General features: G+C 39.3%; 1 protein-coding gene across 9 annotated transcripts in view; it reads left to right on the top strand.

Moving 5' to 3' along the window:
- Nucleotides 1-5,961: 5,961 nt before the first annotated feature.
- The window catches only part of AGRN (agrin), a 178,329-nt gene continuing 166,032 nt past the window's right edge, over nucleotides 5,962-18,258 (top strand). For 5 of the 9 annotated variants that reach the window (XM_053452512.1, XM_053452514.1, XM_053452511.1 and 2 more), the window contains exons 1-2: nucleotides 5,962-6,412; nucleotides 13,211-13,472. In XM_053452512.1, coding sequence (XP_053308487.1) covers nucleotides 6,215-6,412; nucleotides 13,211-13,472 — 460 coding nt within the window. In that variant the 5' untranslated portion in view covers nucleotides 5,962-6,214. The remainder of the gene's footprint in view (nucleotides 6,413-13,210; nucleotides 13,473-18,258) is intronic. The other 4 variants (XM_053452515.1, XM_053452516.1, XM_053452517.1 and 1 more) reach the window with 2 other exon arrangements.

The raw sequence follows: 18,258 nt of genomic DNA on the forward strand, positions 1-18,258 counted from the left end.
TAGCTTTAAATATAGTTTTATATCCGCTCAGTGTGAAATATTATCATCATTTATTTATAAACGAGCCATATCGGTAAAGAATGCTGTATATAAAAACGTATCTGACATGTAGGCGAGCGGCGCGCTTTTCAGGGCTTGCAATACCCTGTAACATCTTAAAGATCTTTAATTTGTACGAGCGCAGTAAAGTGTTAAAGCTGAACAGGTCTAAGACATAATAAAATGTGTTTGGATATAATCATCAGGCCACCGTCTCAAGTAGGATATTCATGAAAAATTCATAACTTGGAATTACTTTCAATACAGCCTTGATATTTAACTTTAAGCCTAAAACTCTTGAACTAATAGCATTTTAAAGTGTAAAATTATTTACTGTTAACAAATATATAAATTAAATAGATAACATCAATGTATTTGCCCCAACCCCTAACTTACTAGAGCATAAGCCATACATTGGAAACTCTCATTGGATTTCACCTGGAGCATCAGTACTGATTATCAGGTTCTTCTAGTCTTTTATGTTGACACACATGATAACACCATACACTAACACATACACACTCTAACACAAGGGCAGGCAGCGACATTCTTTGTGAACGACACTTGACTTAATACTTAATAGGTAACAATGACCTCCATAAGCCTTGTCATTGATACTGGTGTCTGGGTACGGACGCTTAGTCTGCCCCTATTATAACACTATATGCTCACACACACATGCTAACACTACACACTAACACACACTCAATAGCATACATGCACACACACACACACAAGCACTCATTCTAACACCATACACTTATGCATACATATACACTCTCATCTCTCTCCATTTTCCCTTCATCAGTTCAGCTCGGACAGTTCTCCTCACTCTCCCTCCCTTTTACCTCATCCACAGAGCCTTTGTCTTTACTGCGGCTCTCCCTGCCTCATATCTTATGTGCATTACATGACACCACTGGGCACCTCAGTTACGTGGCACCTGGGTACTGTGCACCAACTTTGGCACGCCTCTGACTTCTGTCCCTTTAAATTCTTTTGAGGACTAACCTTGGCCATATGTGTGAAGCAGTAGAGAGAGGTCAATGAGATGCTCCCTGGTATGCTGTAAGCACATAAGCCACTGCACAGGGTAAAGAACATTAAAATTACTTTGTGAGGATGACCAAGCATAAAATGGGTGGTACCTAGATTGGATAAATAAAACTTTTATTTTAAGAATTATTTGTGCTATTCTATGCTATATACATGCCCCTGATGCCCCCAAGAAATGACCTCCACACTCGCCATCCTCTTTACTGAGCACCACCAGTGCCGGGTACAGCTTACTGTCCCCTGCACCAGTTCTGGATTAAAATAGACTCCTTATTTTAGTGAAATCAGCTAAAATTACCATTTCTGATGTAGAAAATCTCATGTGCATGGCAGTGGCAAGCACAAGGAAATAGTTGGCATAGTTGGAGTGAGAAGTGAGTGGAACTGGGAAGGGAATGCTGAAACTAAATGCCACTTCCCTATTTGGAAGTCAAACAACTGGCAATCAGTAGCCATAACCACTGTATAGCAGCCAACAAGGATACTCGTTTTTATCATATATGATGTGGGATGGAGCTTAGTATACGAATCAGATGCAGTTCTTAAATGTGGCTTTTTACGGCTGTTTCCTTATTTGCCAGATACTTATTTCTTAATGCCTGTTGCGCTAAATCTCATAGAAAAATGTACCTTATTGTCTCTCAATTCCAGTCACAAACTTATTTGCATTTACAGTTCAAAAATTCTCAGCCATTTTCCTATCATTCAATAGTTTTCATCAAACACCTGGCTCCCTGGAGACCCATTATTGAAATTCATTCCTATGAACGGAATGTGGCTAATGCTTTTCTGTCTGTGCTGTGTTTGGATTATTAACAGTGTTTAATAGCAACGTGACGCGGTCTGGAATGAGAAATATGTGTCTATAGCGCTTGAGCTGGCTAAGAATGATTAGAGTTGTTAGGAAGAACTCTGAACTACATCCACTTCTCGTCCCATGAGCAGGTAATACAAAGCAACAGGACGGATATTCCACAAAATGCAAACAAAATGAATTATGATGAAATGTAACAAAAACGTCGCACAAGTGAGAATTTAAACATGCATGGGATAGGCATATGGCCAAGAACTGATTAAGGTCTGAGTCTCTACATCAGGAAAAATGGGCAGACTAGACGGGCCAAACGAGTTCTTGTCCACCCTCAAATTCTGCATTTAAAAGTAATACAAATATTACAGTCCCTGACAACCCCTCTAAAGAAGAGTGCACATTAAGGTACTCTTTAAATACTTTAATATGCATGTTTCCAAGAAAACAAAAAAAACCCCTGCTTATTGATCTAGAATCTGCAGCCCTGCTGCTGTCCTCCTCATCCATGGTCTGGCTATTCTTGGCAACGATTGGCTGCTTGAAGCGGCCAATCAGTGGCAGGGAAGCACTCCCATTAAATCTCATCTAAATAGACAGAATACAATATGTAACCAACGTCACATGCATTATAGCGGACCAGGTCCGGACTGACCATCTGGCGCACTGGGCAACTGCCTGGTGGGCCAACGTCTAATAGCGCTACATCCTAATAGCGCTGCTCCACCGGCAGTGTGCTACTTTACGTTCAGCACACTTTGTTGACCTTCAGAATGCAAGGTTGTGATGTGTAAACTGGTGCGTTAAATCGCTGTGATATGTCTGGGTATCCCACATTTTTTGCCAGCTTGTTCATCACTAATCATCTGTTTTATATCTTATTTTAATGGCAACAAAATGTATATAAATATTGTCTGCTTGCCTCCTCCCATGACATATAAGCAGATTGGCTCTCTTTTGGGCTGCTATAGCACATTGCGTTATAGGACATATTATATATTCCCTCTTTAGCATGTATGACATTTAGAAAGCTCTTTACAGCCTAAAGACCTTTTCATTCTTCAGTTTTTAATAAAGATGAGCTTGCAGACGGCGGTAAATTTCCGATATACATTTTAATGTGTTGCGGTCCCTGTAATGTATCTGAGAAATCCATTTCCTGGGCTGGAAGATGCTAAGATTTGTTTTACCGTTATTAGTTAGTGAAGGTAAGTATAGAAGCCTGGATTGATCTTCTGAGTAAGCATTTTTTCTTTCCTAATTAATCCTGTCCTACTTGTGATAAATCCAGAGACAGAAGTAATTGGATATGAAAGATTTTTTTCATAGTGATACTGCAGCAAGCGTAAAACAAGAAAGCAGCGACGCTGACGGATAATAATTTGTGCTCTCCTGATTTTATAAGGTGGTTTACGGAAAATTATTTTATTACTTTACATTTCTGGACAGATGTAATTATGGGATTTGTCTCTCAATATAGTCACTGGGGTACTAGAAGTAAAAGGGTCTATTGACTAAACGGGGAGCTATCAAGATTTTAGCTCTCTTACTTCGCTATCCATTATGAAGGGCCAACACTAGCAGGTTATTCCAGCTAGAAGGGCTGAGCTGTCCCTGCATAATGTATAATTCAATGGTTTAAGAGACTTTGAAGAAATCTCACTGATTTAGCTACACATTATACAGGGCCAACCAAAGTGTTCCTGCAGCAGAAGCTCACTGAGTGGGAACGTTTATAATGTACGCTGAAGTCAATGAACTGACGCACAATTGTTCTGCAAAATCTCCTATAAACACTCCGTTTAGTGAATAAATCCCCAAAATGCGCAGTCTTCTTCTATCTTCAGCTTTTGTTAACATAGATCAATGTCCTCCGACTATTTCCGGTAGAAGACTGAATGTCTTCCGAAAACACAGCTTGGTTGGCAAGACATATAAAATAATGTCATTTATAACTGATTACAAGTCAATTACACAAATCTTAACATTTTGACAGTTTTGTATTCATCAATCAGGGGGGGTAGTTCTGAGCTACAGTCCAAAAAATCTGACCCTGGCACTTCAAGGCCATTGGCTCCAAAAATGAAATACGTGCAGCCCCAGCTGGATACACGGAAATAATCTTTCAGTATCTGTAAGTATACGGGTCTAATGGCCACCAGCCCACTGCGCAACTGCAAGGTGTGCCAGACAGTCCGGGCTTAATGGTTACCATAATCACTGTCTCTTAACATATTCCCATCTCATGGCGGAAAACGTGTAATTTAACTCTAACGCATTCAGAAGACGTAAAGTTATTTAGAATAGGGCGCTATTGACAGGGGCACAATGGAGCCCCAAGAATATGGTTTATTCTGCCATATGACCCCTTCCATACGGTTTTCCCTGTTGAGTACCGTCTGAAAATACATTCTTTAGAATAGAAAATGTAAAATGCCCAATATCTGGCGGCTAGACCAAAACCACTTTTTAGTTAATGCACACGTTCAGTTCCCAATGAGGGTCAATGAGTTCCAGCAGGATCTGCATTACTCCCTGGCCCTGTGCCCACAAACACTGCATTAATACTCTAGTTATCTGAAAATCAGGAGCATCCAGATAAAAGGCTGCGTTATACATACTAACTGTAACCAATTCATAAGTATTACAAAATTAATACAATTATTTCAAATAAACGAATAACACATTTAGACTCATTTCATATGTACAATTTTGAATATTTAGAAGCAATGATTTTCAACATTCAGTTTTTCTATGATTTCCTTGCATTATCTCACATTTTATTGGTAATGGCAGAATTTGAGTTTGTGGGGTGAGCAGACAAACTTACCTTACATTTTTAATTAAACTCGTTTTGAAACAGATTTGATCATTATTACTGTCAAAACCAGAATGCTAACTGTTCTAGATTCTAGACTACAATGCCCATCATGTCGGTCATCGTCAATGGCGAACCAGAGCTTGGCCACCCCTAGTATCAGGAGCCACAGAATGTATGTAATAAACTGAACGCCTGATTTCACATTTATGGATATTGGATCTAATACATAAAATCATGTTTTGTGTTTACTGCTAACAAAGCCGTTTTAGGGGACACTGCCCTGGTTGAGACTTGTGTTCCTTGATGTTTCCCCCTGGATTTGTCCCCTGAAACCCTCTTATAGCTAAAGGTAAATCATATCTCAAAAGTAAAAGAAAAGTTTTTTTGTATTAAATGCTATTTCCGCTATTTATTTACCATAGTCAACTGCATTCTAAAAAATCCCCACCATTCAATTTATTTTATTGAATTATCCCCTTAAAAACATCAGATATACTGAATGTGCTAAAATATATACTTTGGTTCTTTTTATATTTCAGGCAAAAATAAGTTTATCTCACATTTCTTTTCCATGCCACTAAATACAGATAATCGAATAAAGCATTAAAATTGTCCCTGCATTTTACTAGAAATATTCTTGCCAATTTATCCATAACCCCATCCATACCCGCTGGGGCCCCGACACCTTTTGGCTCACACGTTATGTATCTATTCATGTGAGTGAAAGCATTATGTGTATTATTATTTGCACTGATAATAATAATAGTAATATAAATCACTCCGTCTACTTACTAACACCTCTGCGATTTGCTGCACCATTTGCTTTAGCTTTATGTGCTTCTCGCTGCAGTAGAAACCTATACAAACACACACACCCTACTGCAAGTGTACTTTGTGCAATGTGTGCCTGCGGGGAGCTGCCCTGCAGTCTTGGACCCAGATGCCCTTCATCTTCTGCCCAGGGTGCAGTCACTGGGAACCGAGCCAACTCATCTAGAACGGCTTCACTTGCAACGGCAGCCCCTGTTGCATGTGGACCTTTAACAAGCAGATCACGTTGCGCTCCCGATTATCCATTAACCTGATTTGAGCCGCATTTCCTGGAGGTGGCGTTTTCCTTTACTTTTTCCCTCTTAAGAAACAGGCAAAGCAGTCGGAGGGAAGACTGATCTGCCACCATCAACCCCCCCACACACCCCTCCTTTTGGGGCTTATCAGCAATTCAGATTGCATGCAAATCCCTCTTTCCGAGCCCTGTCCCTGGGAAGACCTCACACTGCTCTCCTTGCTGAGTAGCACTCCTCTCTCCTCCCTCCCCCTCCTCGTTGGGTTTGTCTCCAGTCCGTAAGTGGAAAGGTTTTCCTTGCAGGAGCCGCAGCAGAGCCCCGGGGAAGCCCTCGTACCCAGCGCAGACTTTGGGATCTGCTGTCACATTCTCTCCCTACTTCTGGGCTCCTCTTGCTTTGGATGCGCTTTCCTTCCTTGTGGACATGGGGAGAAGGTGGAGGGCTGCGGCTATGCCTCTGTGGATCTTAGTGGGTCTGGTGGCTGTGTGCTTAGGGGTGAGTAGGGGCAATTGTCCCGAAAGAGACCTGGAGAAGAGGGAAGAAGAAGCGAATATCGTGCTGACCGGGACAGTGGAGGAGATCATGAACGTGGACCCTGTCCACCACACCTACTCCTGCAAGGTTAGTAGGACACAGGGTGGACTCGCTTGAGTGGGGAAAGATGGGGTCTTAACTTCAGCAAACTCATGAAAATCGGTTTATGGGTGGGTGCTGAAATGTCTGCTGGTTCTGGGACCACCATATAATGGATTTAGGACCCGCAGAATCATCTATGGGGTCACCAGGACACTTGGGTCCCAGCCTTTCCCATGCCAGAGGTGTGGGTGCCATGTTTCAGGGCTCTTGCTACTTTCGACTCTCATGATCTTTAGTTTTTAGTGTTAAAAGTTTTTTATTTAATCACAGTGTATCAGTTTAATGTATTCTGCATTATCTGTTGGCATAATGACTTCATGGATAGCTATCAGGTTTATATCCTGCCATTGTTATCAAGTCACTCACTTGGACAGCATGTGGATTACTGATCAGTCATTGTGACCCCAGCTCTTATCTGCCTTTCCCAGGCTTAGAAGGTGTTCAGTACTTATAAGTTTGTTACTTACATAAGACCGTGTAATGTTTCCTATTTATGTTTTGTAAACTGTGACTGTTCTTTTTATGCATATTCATTTCTTGGTTACACTGTTTAATGATTATTTTCACAATAAGGTGTCTATGATGCAGCTGAAGGATTCCCCACTGAGCTTCTTATGGTGTTCTTAAACCCATTAGACAAGGGAAGGGTCATTAATAAGCACCCAATGCATTGAGATGGGTTTGAAGAATAAGCAAGCTTTGGATGCTGTTTCTACCATAAATGTGTGGAACCCTGGACAAGACTGAATTCGGGTTCCTCTGGGGGGTAGTGCTAAAATCCTCATTTCTGTGGTGCTTCCAAAAAACCTATTTAGGCTCATTAATCAGCAAATATACAAACATTATAGAATATAATAGAATGTAGGGAGATAGTAACACTCTTCATAACTCTCTGCTATTCTACCTAGTCAGGCTGTAGGTTACTTTAGAGCTAAGAGGGCAGGCGGATCAAAGGAAGCAATGGCTAAGTTGATGCATCTTAACCCTTTCATGATGCAAAAAAAAAAATCCATGTGCATACACAGGCGCCCAACAGCTTAAAGAATAGAGTTAAAGAGTTAATTTGAAGTCTTGTACATTTTTTGGCCAGAGAAGCTTCCTGAAAACCGGCAAGCCATTGTCTTCTTTTGGTTCCCCTCTTAACATATGGCATTAGGTGACAAGAAAGGTGATATCACTTCTTTGTCAACCTGTCACACAGTTTAATGCTATGTCTACACACACATGTATATATATATATATGTTTCTTTTTTTTGGTTCACTGTATATATATATATATATGTATATATATATATATATATATATATATATGAATGATTGACAGGTGAAGGCTCTGTACTGTGTAATTCTGAAACGCAAAACTTGGAAATGCAGCTTTAAGTCACTTTAATGGCCTCTATGAGCACTTAGTCGCTGCATGAAACATGTGTTTTGTGTTGCGACTTTTAAGAGAAGTGTATAATTTTGTTATTTTAAGATCCCTAACCGTTTAAAGATGATTATTTCCATCACTCAGGTCTTCCAACATCCAGTTTCTAGGCTGTCATTAGGTTTTTTTTTTTAGAAATGGCCATTTTGTAACCATACCCATTTCAAAAAAACTGGGCATTTTCAACACTGGCAGTTATTGAATTCCAATACTGGCCCGAGGCTACTCTTTTTTTCTTTTTTCTTGAGTTGTAAGATGCAGTGGAGGCACCAGATCAGGTCATAGCAAATACTTTGGCGTTTACAGTGGATTTAACCCTTGTGAGAATTCAGGAATGTGTAAGCGCATGCCTGTCATTTTGGGGTTTAGGCAACAGTAGAGATTCATTACTTTGCAAACAAGTTCCTTCATGTCTCCAAGGTGGGATAAATCAATGAGAAGCGTAAAGAGATTTAGCAACTGCTGGATAGCTTAATGAGTCCCAGACAGGAGAACAAATTAGAACAGAATTAAGGATTTTTGCTGTCATCAGGTTTTGCAAAGAAAAAGGGAAGCTTTAGTGTTAATTGGATAGTCTTTGATGTGGGATGTCTGGGACAGTGAATCTTGTAGATTGCTCAGTAAGCGCTCTATTTTTTTCCCCCCTTGCACTAATTTAGAGTGATTGGTGCTTTTCCTGAAGCATAAAGAATAATAGTTTTTGCCCAATACTGAAGGGTTTCAGAAATGCAATGTTCCCTATGCTAACAGAACATTTATTAAAAGGATACTTAGCATTCCAAGGTTAAGATGGAGAGGGGAGCTGAGAGAAAATTGATTGAGAGTTGAGTGTTGCACGGCTACTTATCTGGAGGATTGGTCGAGAGGGAGATAAAGTTAGGCGAAAGATTCAAAGAATGCGGGGACACAAATGTTGCAATAGTTCTCTCGTATGCTTGTCCCGCCAAACGCTTTGGGTTACTTGTCTACCTCTCTACAGCGTTAGAGTGCCTTATAAACCACGTTCATAATGCACTGGCCTTTATTCACTAAACTTTGAGCTGAGGTGAGAGGACGGATCTCTGTATTAAGAAGGACCTGTAACAGCTTGTCTTGGATGAAGGGCTGAGTTGGTCCGATATAATAAATTACATGAGTTAAACGACGTAGCAGAATATAATGCACTGTTTATATATATATATATATATATATATATATATATATATATATTGTAATGGCCAACCCTGTTTTCCTTTCTGGAGAATCTCCCCAAGGATAGTCATTCTATTTGAGGTGTATTCACAGTGGATAATGGGCTGACTTGGCCCTGTATCATGCGTGGCTAATGCGGGGAGGTTTCTTGAAAGCTGCCTCTTCTATTTAAGCGCGTGTAATACGTGGCCCTTCGTAACTTAAGCGAAAATCTTCTGCATTATTCCTGGTTCTTATATTTAACTGCATGACGTACTGACATTTTTCTCACAGAGAAACTGCCGGCCCTTCATGATGCGTAGATAAATAGGAAAAGCTCCAGTGAGATTTTTCTTCTCACCTTAAGGCGCCCGCTTCTTTTTATTGAATAAACTTCCATGTGTTTGGTGCTGCTAGCTCCGGTCCATTAATATTCTGGCTGACATCACACGTTTTTCCCTTTTAATTTTCTGTTTTCAGTTTTTTTCTTACGTCGCCTGTCCATAAGTAGAGAAAACATATACACAGGTCATACTGCTTATATGATCGCTCACCTTATATATTTGACCTGCATTCCAATGGAAAAGATTTCCAAAAATGACATATCATTATAACTAAATGGTGAAATCATTCAAAATGAAACTAGCAAAATAGGAAGATCAATTTAGACTGTTTGACCCTGAATTTCTGTCCTTGCTGCCAAATCCATTTGTTTCAGGGTCAGTCCTACGATCCAAGGAGAGTGAAAGCCATTTTCTTATCATGAGGACTCTCTGTTTGCTTCCTGCCTTTCGGCAGTTTATTTAGTAAGGTAATAGAGGCATAAAGTGATCTAATCTCAGTAAAGCTTCGGCGACCTAATCACAGTAAATCACGATGGCTTCCAACTTCTACTTTATTTTTATTCACACATTAGGAACTGCTCATTTTGGACACCAATGGCAACTGGTTTCAGTTGAAAGCACATGTGGACTGGATCTAATTTAACTTATTTGGAAAAGTAGAAAATTAAATGGTCAGTAATGCCTTTTTTAACAGGGACCAGTGAACCAGTGTTCCTTTTAAATTAATAGAGAGGTGCTTTGGCTCTACGTCCTGGTCTAAAGCACATATCCTCGCATAAGAATACAAAGCACGGGAAGGCTGTGGCTACTGTTAACCTGTTCGCTAAAGCAACATTAAATTGAATACACAATAATCCCCTATATTCCTGTCATGGTAAATGTATAGTATAGATATAAAGCCCCTAGTAGGACTGACACATCAACATCATAAAGGTTATTATTATTTTCAACAGTTTATACATTGCTCTCATTCTTGCTCTATTGTTATAGAGCTGTGATGACAAACATTTTTGGTCCTGAGTGACCAATTTTGTGTGCATGAAACCAAGTTGCAGACCTCAAAGTGCCAAAGCTGCATGTTGGGGCCTATCCCTTCAATAACCCCCCCCCCAAAAAAGAAACCCCCCCATAACTCACTTCCATGCATACACACACGTACTCATTCACACACACACATACATACATGCATACAAACTCTGACATAAATTGTGGAGAAAAAATGCAGCAATTTGAAGAATAATCTGCATTATGTTTAACCCCTCTTTTCTCATATTTTAAGGAAGAAAAAGGTGGTGGCAGCAGCACATGGGTTCTATCTGAGAAGCCACCAAACACCTTGCACCCATCCTGTTTAAACCAACTATATATATTTAGAACAAACCGGATGGGTGCAAAGTGTTTGGTGGCTTCTCAGATGGAACCCATGTGCCGCTGCTGCCACTATCTCTCCCCTTTCTTGTGTATTCTAATTTTATGCTATTAGAAACCCCATTGAAATATTTCCTTGACTACAGTTTCAAACAATATATAAAATACGGTAGTTTTTAAGGCATAAGCATGATCAAGGAGGCCTGGCATGCCAGGAGGAATGATTACGACCTCTGCACTTTTAGTAATATAGATATTAATTGAGATCAGTGGTGCATAACCTAAGGGCCGTGGGAGTATGTTTAGGGGTCATGAAGGCATGTGCTTGTGTAAGTGTAATGCTGTTCCAGTCAACCAAGGGTTCCATGTTGATGTAACTCATCTATAGGGTGTTCCAGAATCAGCTTAAATCCTGCGCATGTCAGCGCTATATCAGTATGATGGTCTTAGGAGATAGCACAAGATAACATCATTCTCTGATTTAATTATTATGTGGGGGTCTATATCCTGATATGGCTTCCAGGTCCATGGAGCAGCTTGAAAATTATTCTTTTACCTAAAAGAGGGCCTTGCTATATCTTTAATTTAAGGTTTTAGTTGCTCACATTAATACTAGAGCCCTACATCCACCCTTTTACTCCAGTCATCCAACAACAACATTTAAAATGAATTCTAATGTAGAATAACTAGCTGTTGTAATTTTGGCACAAATGTACAGCGTATATCGTTTTGCAGATAACACAGGATTTGGAAACGAAGCCCTATCTTGTCTTTGCTGCCATATATAGCTTAGAGAAGAGAGAGGGATGTGATATAAACATTTAAATACTCAAAAGGATGTACAGCTGGGAAGTTTATTTCAAATGTAACCTAAAACTAGAGGATCAGAGATTAGGATGTAATGTAAAGAAGTTTTACTTTACTCATAGGGTGGTAGATAAGTGGAACCGCCTCCCAGCAGAAATAATAGATATTAACACAGGGAATTTAAGCATGCATGAGATAGGCGTATGGCTATCCCGAATCTAGAAGGAGACCAAAGATTGATGTAGGTCTGTGCCTTTAAAACAGGCAGGCTAGATGGTTCTTATCTGCTGTCAAACCCTATGTGTCTATATATATACTATTTATGTTATAAATAATGCAGCTTGTGATGAACTGTGAGTTTGCCCTTTACACAGAATGTGCATTTCATACATATTAGAGCATAGGAGCAAATCTTCCACCTTTGGTTTGTCTTCTCGGTTTACAATCAGAGCTACAGAAGGCGAAGAACTTGCTTTGGGGATCGGTCTTAGCTGACACCCTGGTACTACCATTCTGATGCACAGTATTACATTTCACCGCAGAAGCCGGCTAGTTGAGAAAGCACAGAAACAGAAGAGTCCCAGAACGCTGACATCTGTAATAATTAGGAGTGATGCATGTAGGAATTAGCAGTGAGGATCGCATCAATTTCTAAACACCCAGCCATGTGCTGGTTCCACCAGAGGAGTTTAGCCATATGTCTGTCAAACATGAACAGTGTGCAGGTCATACCAAAAACACCAAAAAAAAATATTTGTAAATGTATTAATGTTTTAGAGATCCCACGAGTTGGAAGGTGTCCCTGCTCTTCGAATTTATTATTATCAAAGTAGCCTTGGATCCTGTGTAAATAAAACCAAGTATAGCCACCAGGGCACAGACAGTGCTTGAGTCAAAACTGCTGGTGATTGTTATAAATAAAAATGTTTGGTTTGGTCCCAGTGGAAAGAACTTCACAATCTAGTGTCCTTTAGCCAGAAACTATAGGGTACAAATCAAAGTCTTAAGTCTTAGGTTAAATAACACTTGGGACAATGAATTGCTTGCCTCCCCATTGTTTTGCTCATCCCTATTTGCTAGATAAGAGCTTGTAAGTGCCACCTTTGCCACAAGCAGCTTATCAGTGCCACCCTCGCCCCCAAACAGCCTACCTTGTCAGTGCCCCCAAACAGCTTATATGTGCTATCTTTGCACCAAACAGCTTGTCTGTGCATCATTGCGCTTTACCCCCAACATACACTCAGGACACATGTCTAAATACATTTACACAAATTTACACACACTCATACTCACAAACACACACACTCCCTCTGACACTACTTACACATACATGCTCACACACAAACACTCATACACATACATGCTCACACTCTCTTATAGACATTCATGCTCAAACACTTATACATAGACATTCATGCTCACATACACTTATACATAGACATTTATGCTCACATACACCTATACATAGACATAAAACTTTTTTGATATTGAGAGTTTCCTTTATTGACTTTCATTTAGATGGATTCGATACAAATAAACATATTTTTTTTAACACATATGTATTGCTTATTTTGATGTGGAAATAGCATTACATGGGTTTATTTGTGCTGAACTATATAAAATATAGTGTTTGGGAAAGATATTTTAACTCCCTTCCTTCTTCAGGTTCGAGTCTGGCGATACCTGAAGGGACGTGAAATTGTGACCAATGAGATACTGCTGGATGGAGGAAACAAGGTGATGGTTGGAGGCTTCGGGGATCCTACCATCTGTGACAACCAAGTGTCAACAGGGGATACGAGGATTTTCTTTGTTAACCCAGCACCTCGCTCCATGTGGCCATCTCATCGCAATGAGCTGATGCTAAGTTCCAGTCTAATGAGAATAACATTGAGAAACCTGGAGGAGGTGGAGATGTGTGTAGAAGGTAAGTACATAATACTTCCTTGTGCTCCCAAAATTTTTAATTGGGTACATAAGTTAAATGAATTACATTTTCATTGTTTTTGGTCATTGGCAATGTTTATATTTTTACATTCTCCTATATGCTTCATGGCTTGTCATTAAAGAGACTTTGATTACACTTTCTGCTAAGTAACCCATGAGACATTTATCCATATTGACTTATATTGTTACTTAGAGGGGCATCAGAATGAATAATTGGTATCCCTTCTAGGAAGCAGGGACGCACCTTAAGACGGGCTGTTTAAGACACTGTCTGCTCTTGGGAATCTCTTGTGCCGAGTCTAGATATTGACCTTCTTGCTCAGTTTAATGCTGAGTTGTGTGAAGACTAAAACATATGTTTGTGGCTTGGCCACGATCAAGTATCATATGTTCTCTTGAAAGGTAAAGATCCTTTGAAGCATCAAGGTGTTCTGAAACCTGTGATGTTCTCTTTGCCTTAGAGGCAGCACAGGTATAGTGATAGTTATAGTGATAGTGTGCTGCGTCTTCTCCTGAAGCAAGGCCAGTAAAGACCTTCTAGTTGGAAGATATGTCTCCATTTACGCACTGGTTACATTTATTACATTTTCTTATGTACATATGCTGGAATATTGCTTTGCCATGTTACTAATATTCCAAAGTACACCCTTTTGTTATACCCTGCGCTTTGTTACTGAGCCTATACCGTTCTGCCTGGATTAGAACATTGCGATGTCAGACCAGGAACCCCCTATCGTACAGTAAAGTTAATGTCTGTTAACTGTTGCACAATAATGATGGGCACTCCTGCATCATTTTACGACTGTTGGATTGTAGACTTGACATTTAATATGTATTTTTATTCTTGGGTTCTAGTTTGAAGAACTTCTAGTAGTGCACGCGAGTTGTATGCATGCTGTACAAGCTCATTCATGTTTCCCTCTTCCAAACCCGACCATCATTTTTGTGGGGTAATCACTGGGAGCATTTGTGTTACACGGCTAAAATTATACACCAATGCATTCCCTTTTTACTGTGTGGAGGAAACGAGTAAAAACCTGACTGTGGCTTGATGTACGAGTCTGAAAACCCAGCTCTTTTCAGAGACTCTTATAAACCAGGTGGCCACAAGTAGTCATTCGTCTATTCCCAAGGCGCCTCTACAAAAGTAATCAGTGGGATTAAATTGTTTGTAAAATTCAGGAGTTTGCCTTTGATTGCTCTCCAGGGATGAATTTTAAAACAAACCCTGTCACTATCAAGGGCAGTGCTCAGACAACATAGGTCCATTATAGCCTATTCCAAGTAGATGTAATAGACCTTAAATGAGGAGGACACTGCTATTACTGTGCGTACTAAAATAAAACAGTAAAATATCAGTTGTATATCCACATTAGTGTAAAAAAACCTAACAACAAACCTAAAAACAGTAACAATGGACTTTAACTCTAGGGGAAGTTGGATAGGCATACTGTATATAATGTATGATATCTTACTTTCTACACAATTTGTTAAATTGTTGGGGAAATCTCTCCACTTTACCATGTTTTATACAGGGCTTATTTAGTCCATCTCACAAGAGAAACTTCCTAAGGTTTGTTCTTCAAAACATCAAGTCTACAAGATGGAATCTATAATTTCACTGCAGTTTATTTGTTATAGAATAAATCCATAAACATTTAACTGGAATACTAGCTAGAGGTATAAAATTAAGAGTCTTATCTGGTGGCCATCAATCATGTCAAAGGCATGAGTTGTTGGCTCCTATGATTATGCCTGCGTAATAGCAAGCGATAAAAGCTCTATTGTTATTACATGAAGCTTCATTTTCAAACCTATGGAATAACACAAGAGTTTTCTCAGCGTATCTGCAAATTCTTTCTCTTAGGTTTAAGTGCCACTAGACAACAGTAATGTCGCAAATAGAATTTTGTTTTGCTAAACTTTCATGCATCGGTCATTATATTTATATTATTTTATCTCTTACTTGGGAGCCGTGCACCTAAGAAAACAGTTTGTAACAAAGTATGTAACCACATCTTCTGCACACTGCAGGACAAACACGGCTTCATTCTCAGACAGACTTCCATGGGAATCGTGGGGGTAGACAAGTAACAATCTCTTGGGTCATCAAATTTCTTTGAATGATCCGAACTACAGATGTTCTGATTTCCTCTGTACAATGACTTTGAAATTTTAACACCATCTGATAAAAAAACAACATAAACCAATGACAGCATAAACTCACACTAGGCTTCATTGTTGGATTAGAGGATTTTGGCTGTATGGAATGATCCATGGAATAACAAGAGTCCTAACGTCTTCCTAAAGACTTGGAAGTGAACACTGCTGGCCTGAGTGGAAGGGATAAATGAGCTACAAAAATATAAGGAAATTAGGTTTTTGCAGGGTTGGAATACTTGTAGCTCTGGGGATAATTATTATTATTGATTTCTATAGCACCATCATATTCCACAGTGCTGTACAGTGGTTAACAGGACATAAAAAGTAGCACATCACATAATCATTTTAACTTACAAATACAAAAAGGTGAGGAGGACCCTGCTCTACAATCTAGGAGATATGCTTAGAGGCTACTGCCCAAGACTGACGATCTCAGTGTTAGAGGGAAATAAAAGATATATCTTAACCATCTTCCAGTTGTGTTCAGCCAATCAGAAGTCTGCTCGAATTTAGTACACAATCACTGACTTAGTCGCGCCCCGTCTGTTAACTACAGAAAACAGACCAATAACATTTACATCTTTATGATGTCCTTTAAATCTAGGATTTGCTGAACCTGGCACACATATGTCTGTCACTAAGGTGTTATATGGGAGGAGGTGGGATGTACTTAGAAGGCGCAATCAAATTATCATAGCAGGCAGAAGAGGCTCTGACGAGGACTAGTCACAAAAAATCCTAGAATTCTCACTGTAAACGTCTTTTTTATATTTTCTTCCCCTTATTTTGGCTTTTCTTTTCTTGCCAGTTTTATTTACATTTACTATGCCTGTAATAGTTATTAGTATTATTCGCTTCCTTCCAAGTTGCAGTTGGCCCTGGCAGCCTTTATATTGGTGGATGAGGAGAAGGGAAATAAATGTAGGGCAGGGAATTGATCAGATATTGTGTGGCCAGCCTGTGCAACAAATCTCAGCTTCTCTGAGATTAATGTTAAAATTAAACGCATTCACAACATTTATACTTAATGAAAAACATAGATATTAATTGCCGAACATTTTGAGTACATGTGGCATTGACAACAGTGTAGTAGATCTTATACTTCCTACAGGAGATCACCAGTAGACAATAAAATCTTACATTCTTTCCATTTCATATGGAACAGGAATCTCCCAGATGGTCAGCTTCTGGGTCAAAATTGTCTTTTTTCTGTATAACATTCATATGCAACATTTATTTCATAAGTGCAAAGCTATCATTAAGACTATATAAAGATGAATATGTTTGCAATATCCCCACCTTGATGTTGATCCCAGGGTCCCAAAGAAATATTTTTCATGATTGACCCTTTAAAGTTTTTTTGTCTTAGTGTAATGGGCTGACGTAGTCTTTTATTGATTCTACCCAATATTTTCATATTCCGTTCCATCATCTGGGATTTCAGTTTAATTTATTTCCTTACTTATTCTCCTACCTTTATGGCCTGAACACCTCTAAGATTCCAGTTCTTTTTATTCTGGAAAGGCTCTGTTTTTAATGAATTGCATTTTTCATAGAATACAACTCATCCCCCAAGTCGGTCATAGACCCAAAAGAAATACTTCTACCAAGAGCTCATTACCAGTTGCGTTTCTGTACTTTCTCGAAATGGCTTTCCACCACTTGAGACGATTCAATGAACTTTATGAAAGAGTTTTGGGATGACAAAAGAAGAGTACAAGTCACATTAACAGAGATTTCTTTGGGAAACCTATGTTCAGGCTGTCCAAGTAGTAGGCCCCTATTCACTATGCACAATTGCCCATTGGGGTTTTTTATTATATACGTATATATGGCCACCCCTGAAGTCCCAACATAAAAGACGGAAGCCAAAGAATGTATTGTACCTTCATTCAAGGTTCCTGTGGTCCGCTGTTCGTGGCAGAAATAGGAGAAAGAAGTGAAACGTGAATGTTATGACTGTGTCTGCTGTAGTCATAGAGATGGGATTAAGCCATCTTTTTCCCAAAAAGGGAGTCTTTTGTGCATTGTAGACATTACAGTGCAGAAAAAAAAGATTAATTGACAGCAGAGCAAATAAAACCTAAAGGGAATAGTTTGGTTTGTAGTGTCGCTGCCTTTGAAGATGGTGAGCCCGGTTTAGATCCCAGCGTCACCTCTTAGTGACCTTGAGTTCCATTAAAACTGAAAGACATTGTGATTCGAAGCTACTTAAACTTTAACAATATAAGTTTTCAGAATGTGTAAAGAGTTAAATCACACAATCATAATATCGTTGTTTTGTATACATGCATGTAGAAACGAATTTTAGTCTATAGAGTAGAATATGGAATACATTCTGACAGAGCTCACCGCTCAAGCACACAAAAAGTTAATTGGTGATTACCGGTTTAGCACATTGTATTTTCACTACATCCTTTATCGAATCCCGGAAAGAAGGCCAACTTTCCTCCTTTTTCATTCATGGGCTACGGTGAGGAGTAATCTAGACCATGCTGGTGAAATTATAACCAGCATGAAATTATAACCTTTACCCTCAATATTTGTTAAGCATACAGATAAACTTTAACTGCAAGCCCCAATACATATCCAGACTAAATATA

This window comes from Spea bombifrons, chromosome 12 (genome assembly GCF_027358695.1).
Source record: "Spea bombifrons isolate aSpeBom1 chromosome 12, aSpeBom1.2.pri, whole genome shotgun sequence".
Taxonomy (NCBI): Eukaryota; Metazoa; Chordata; class Amphibia; order Anura; family Pelobatidae; genus Spea; species Spea bombifrons.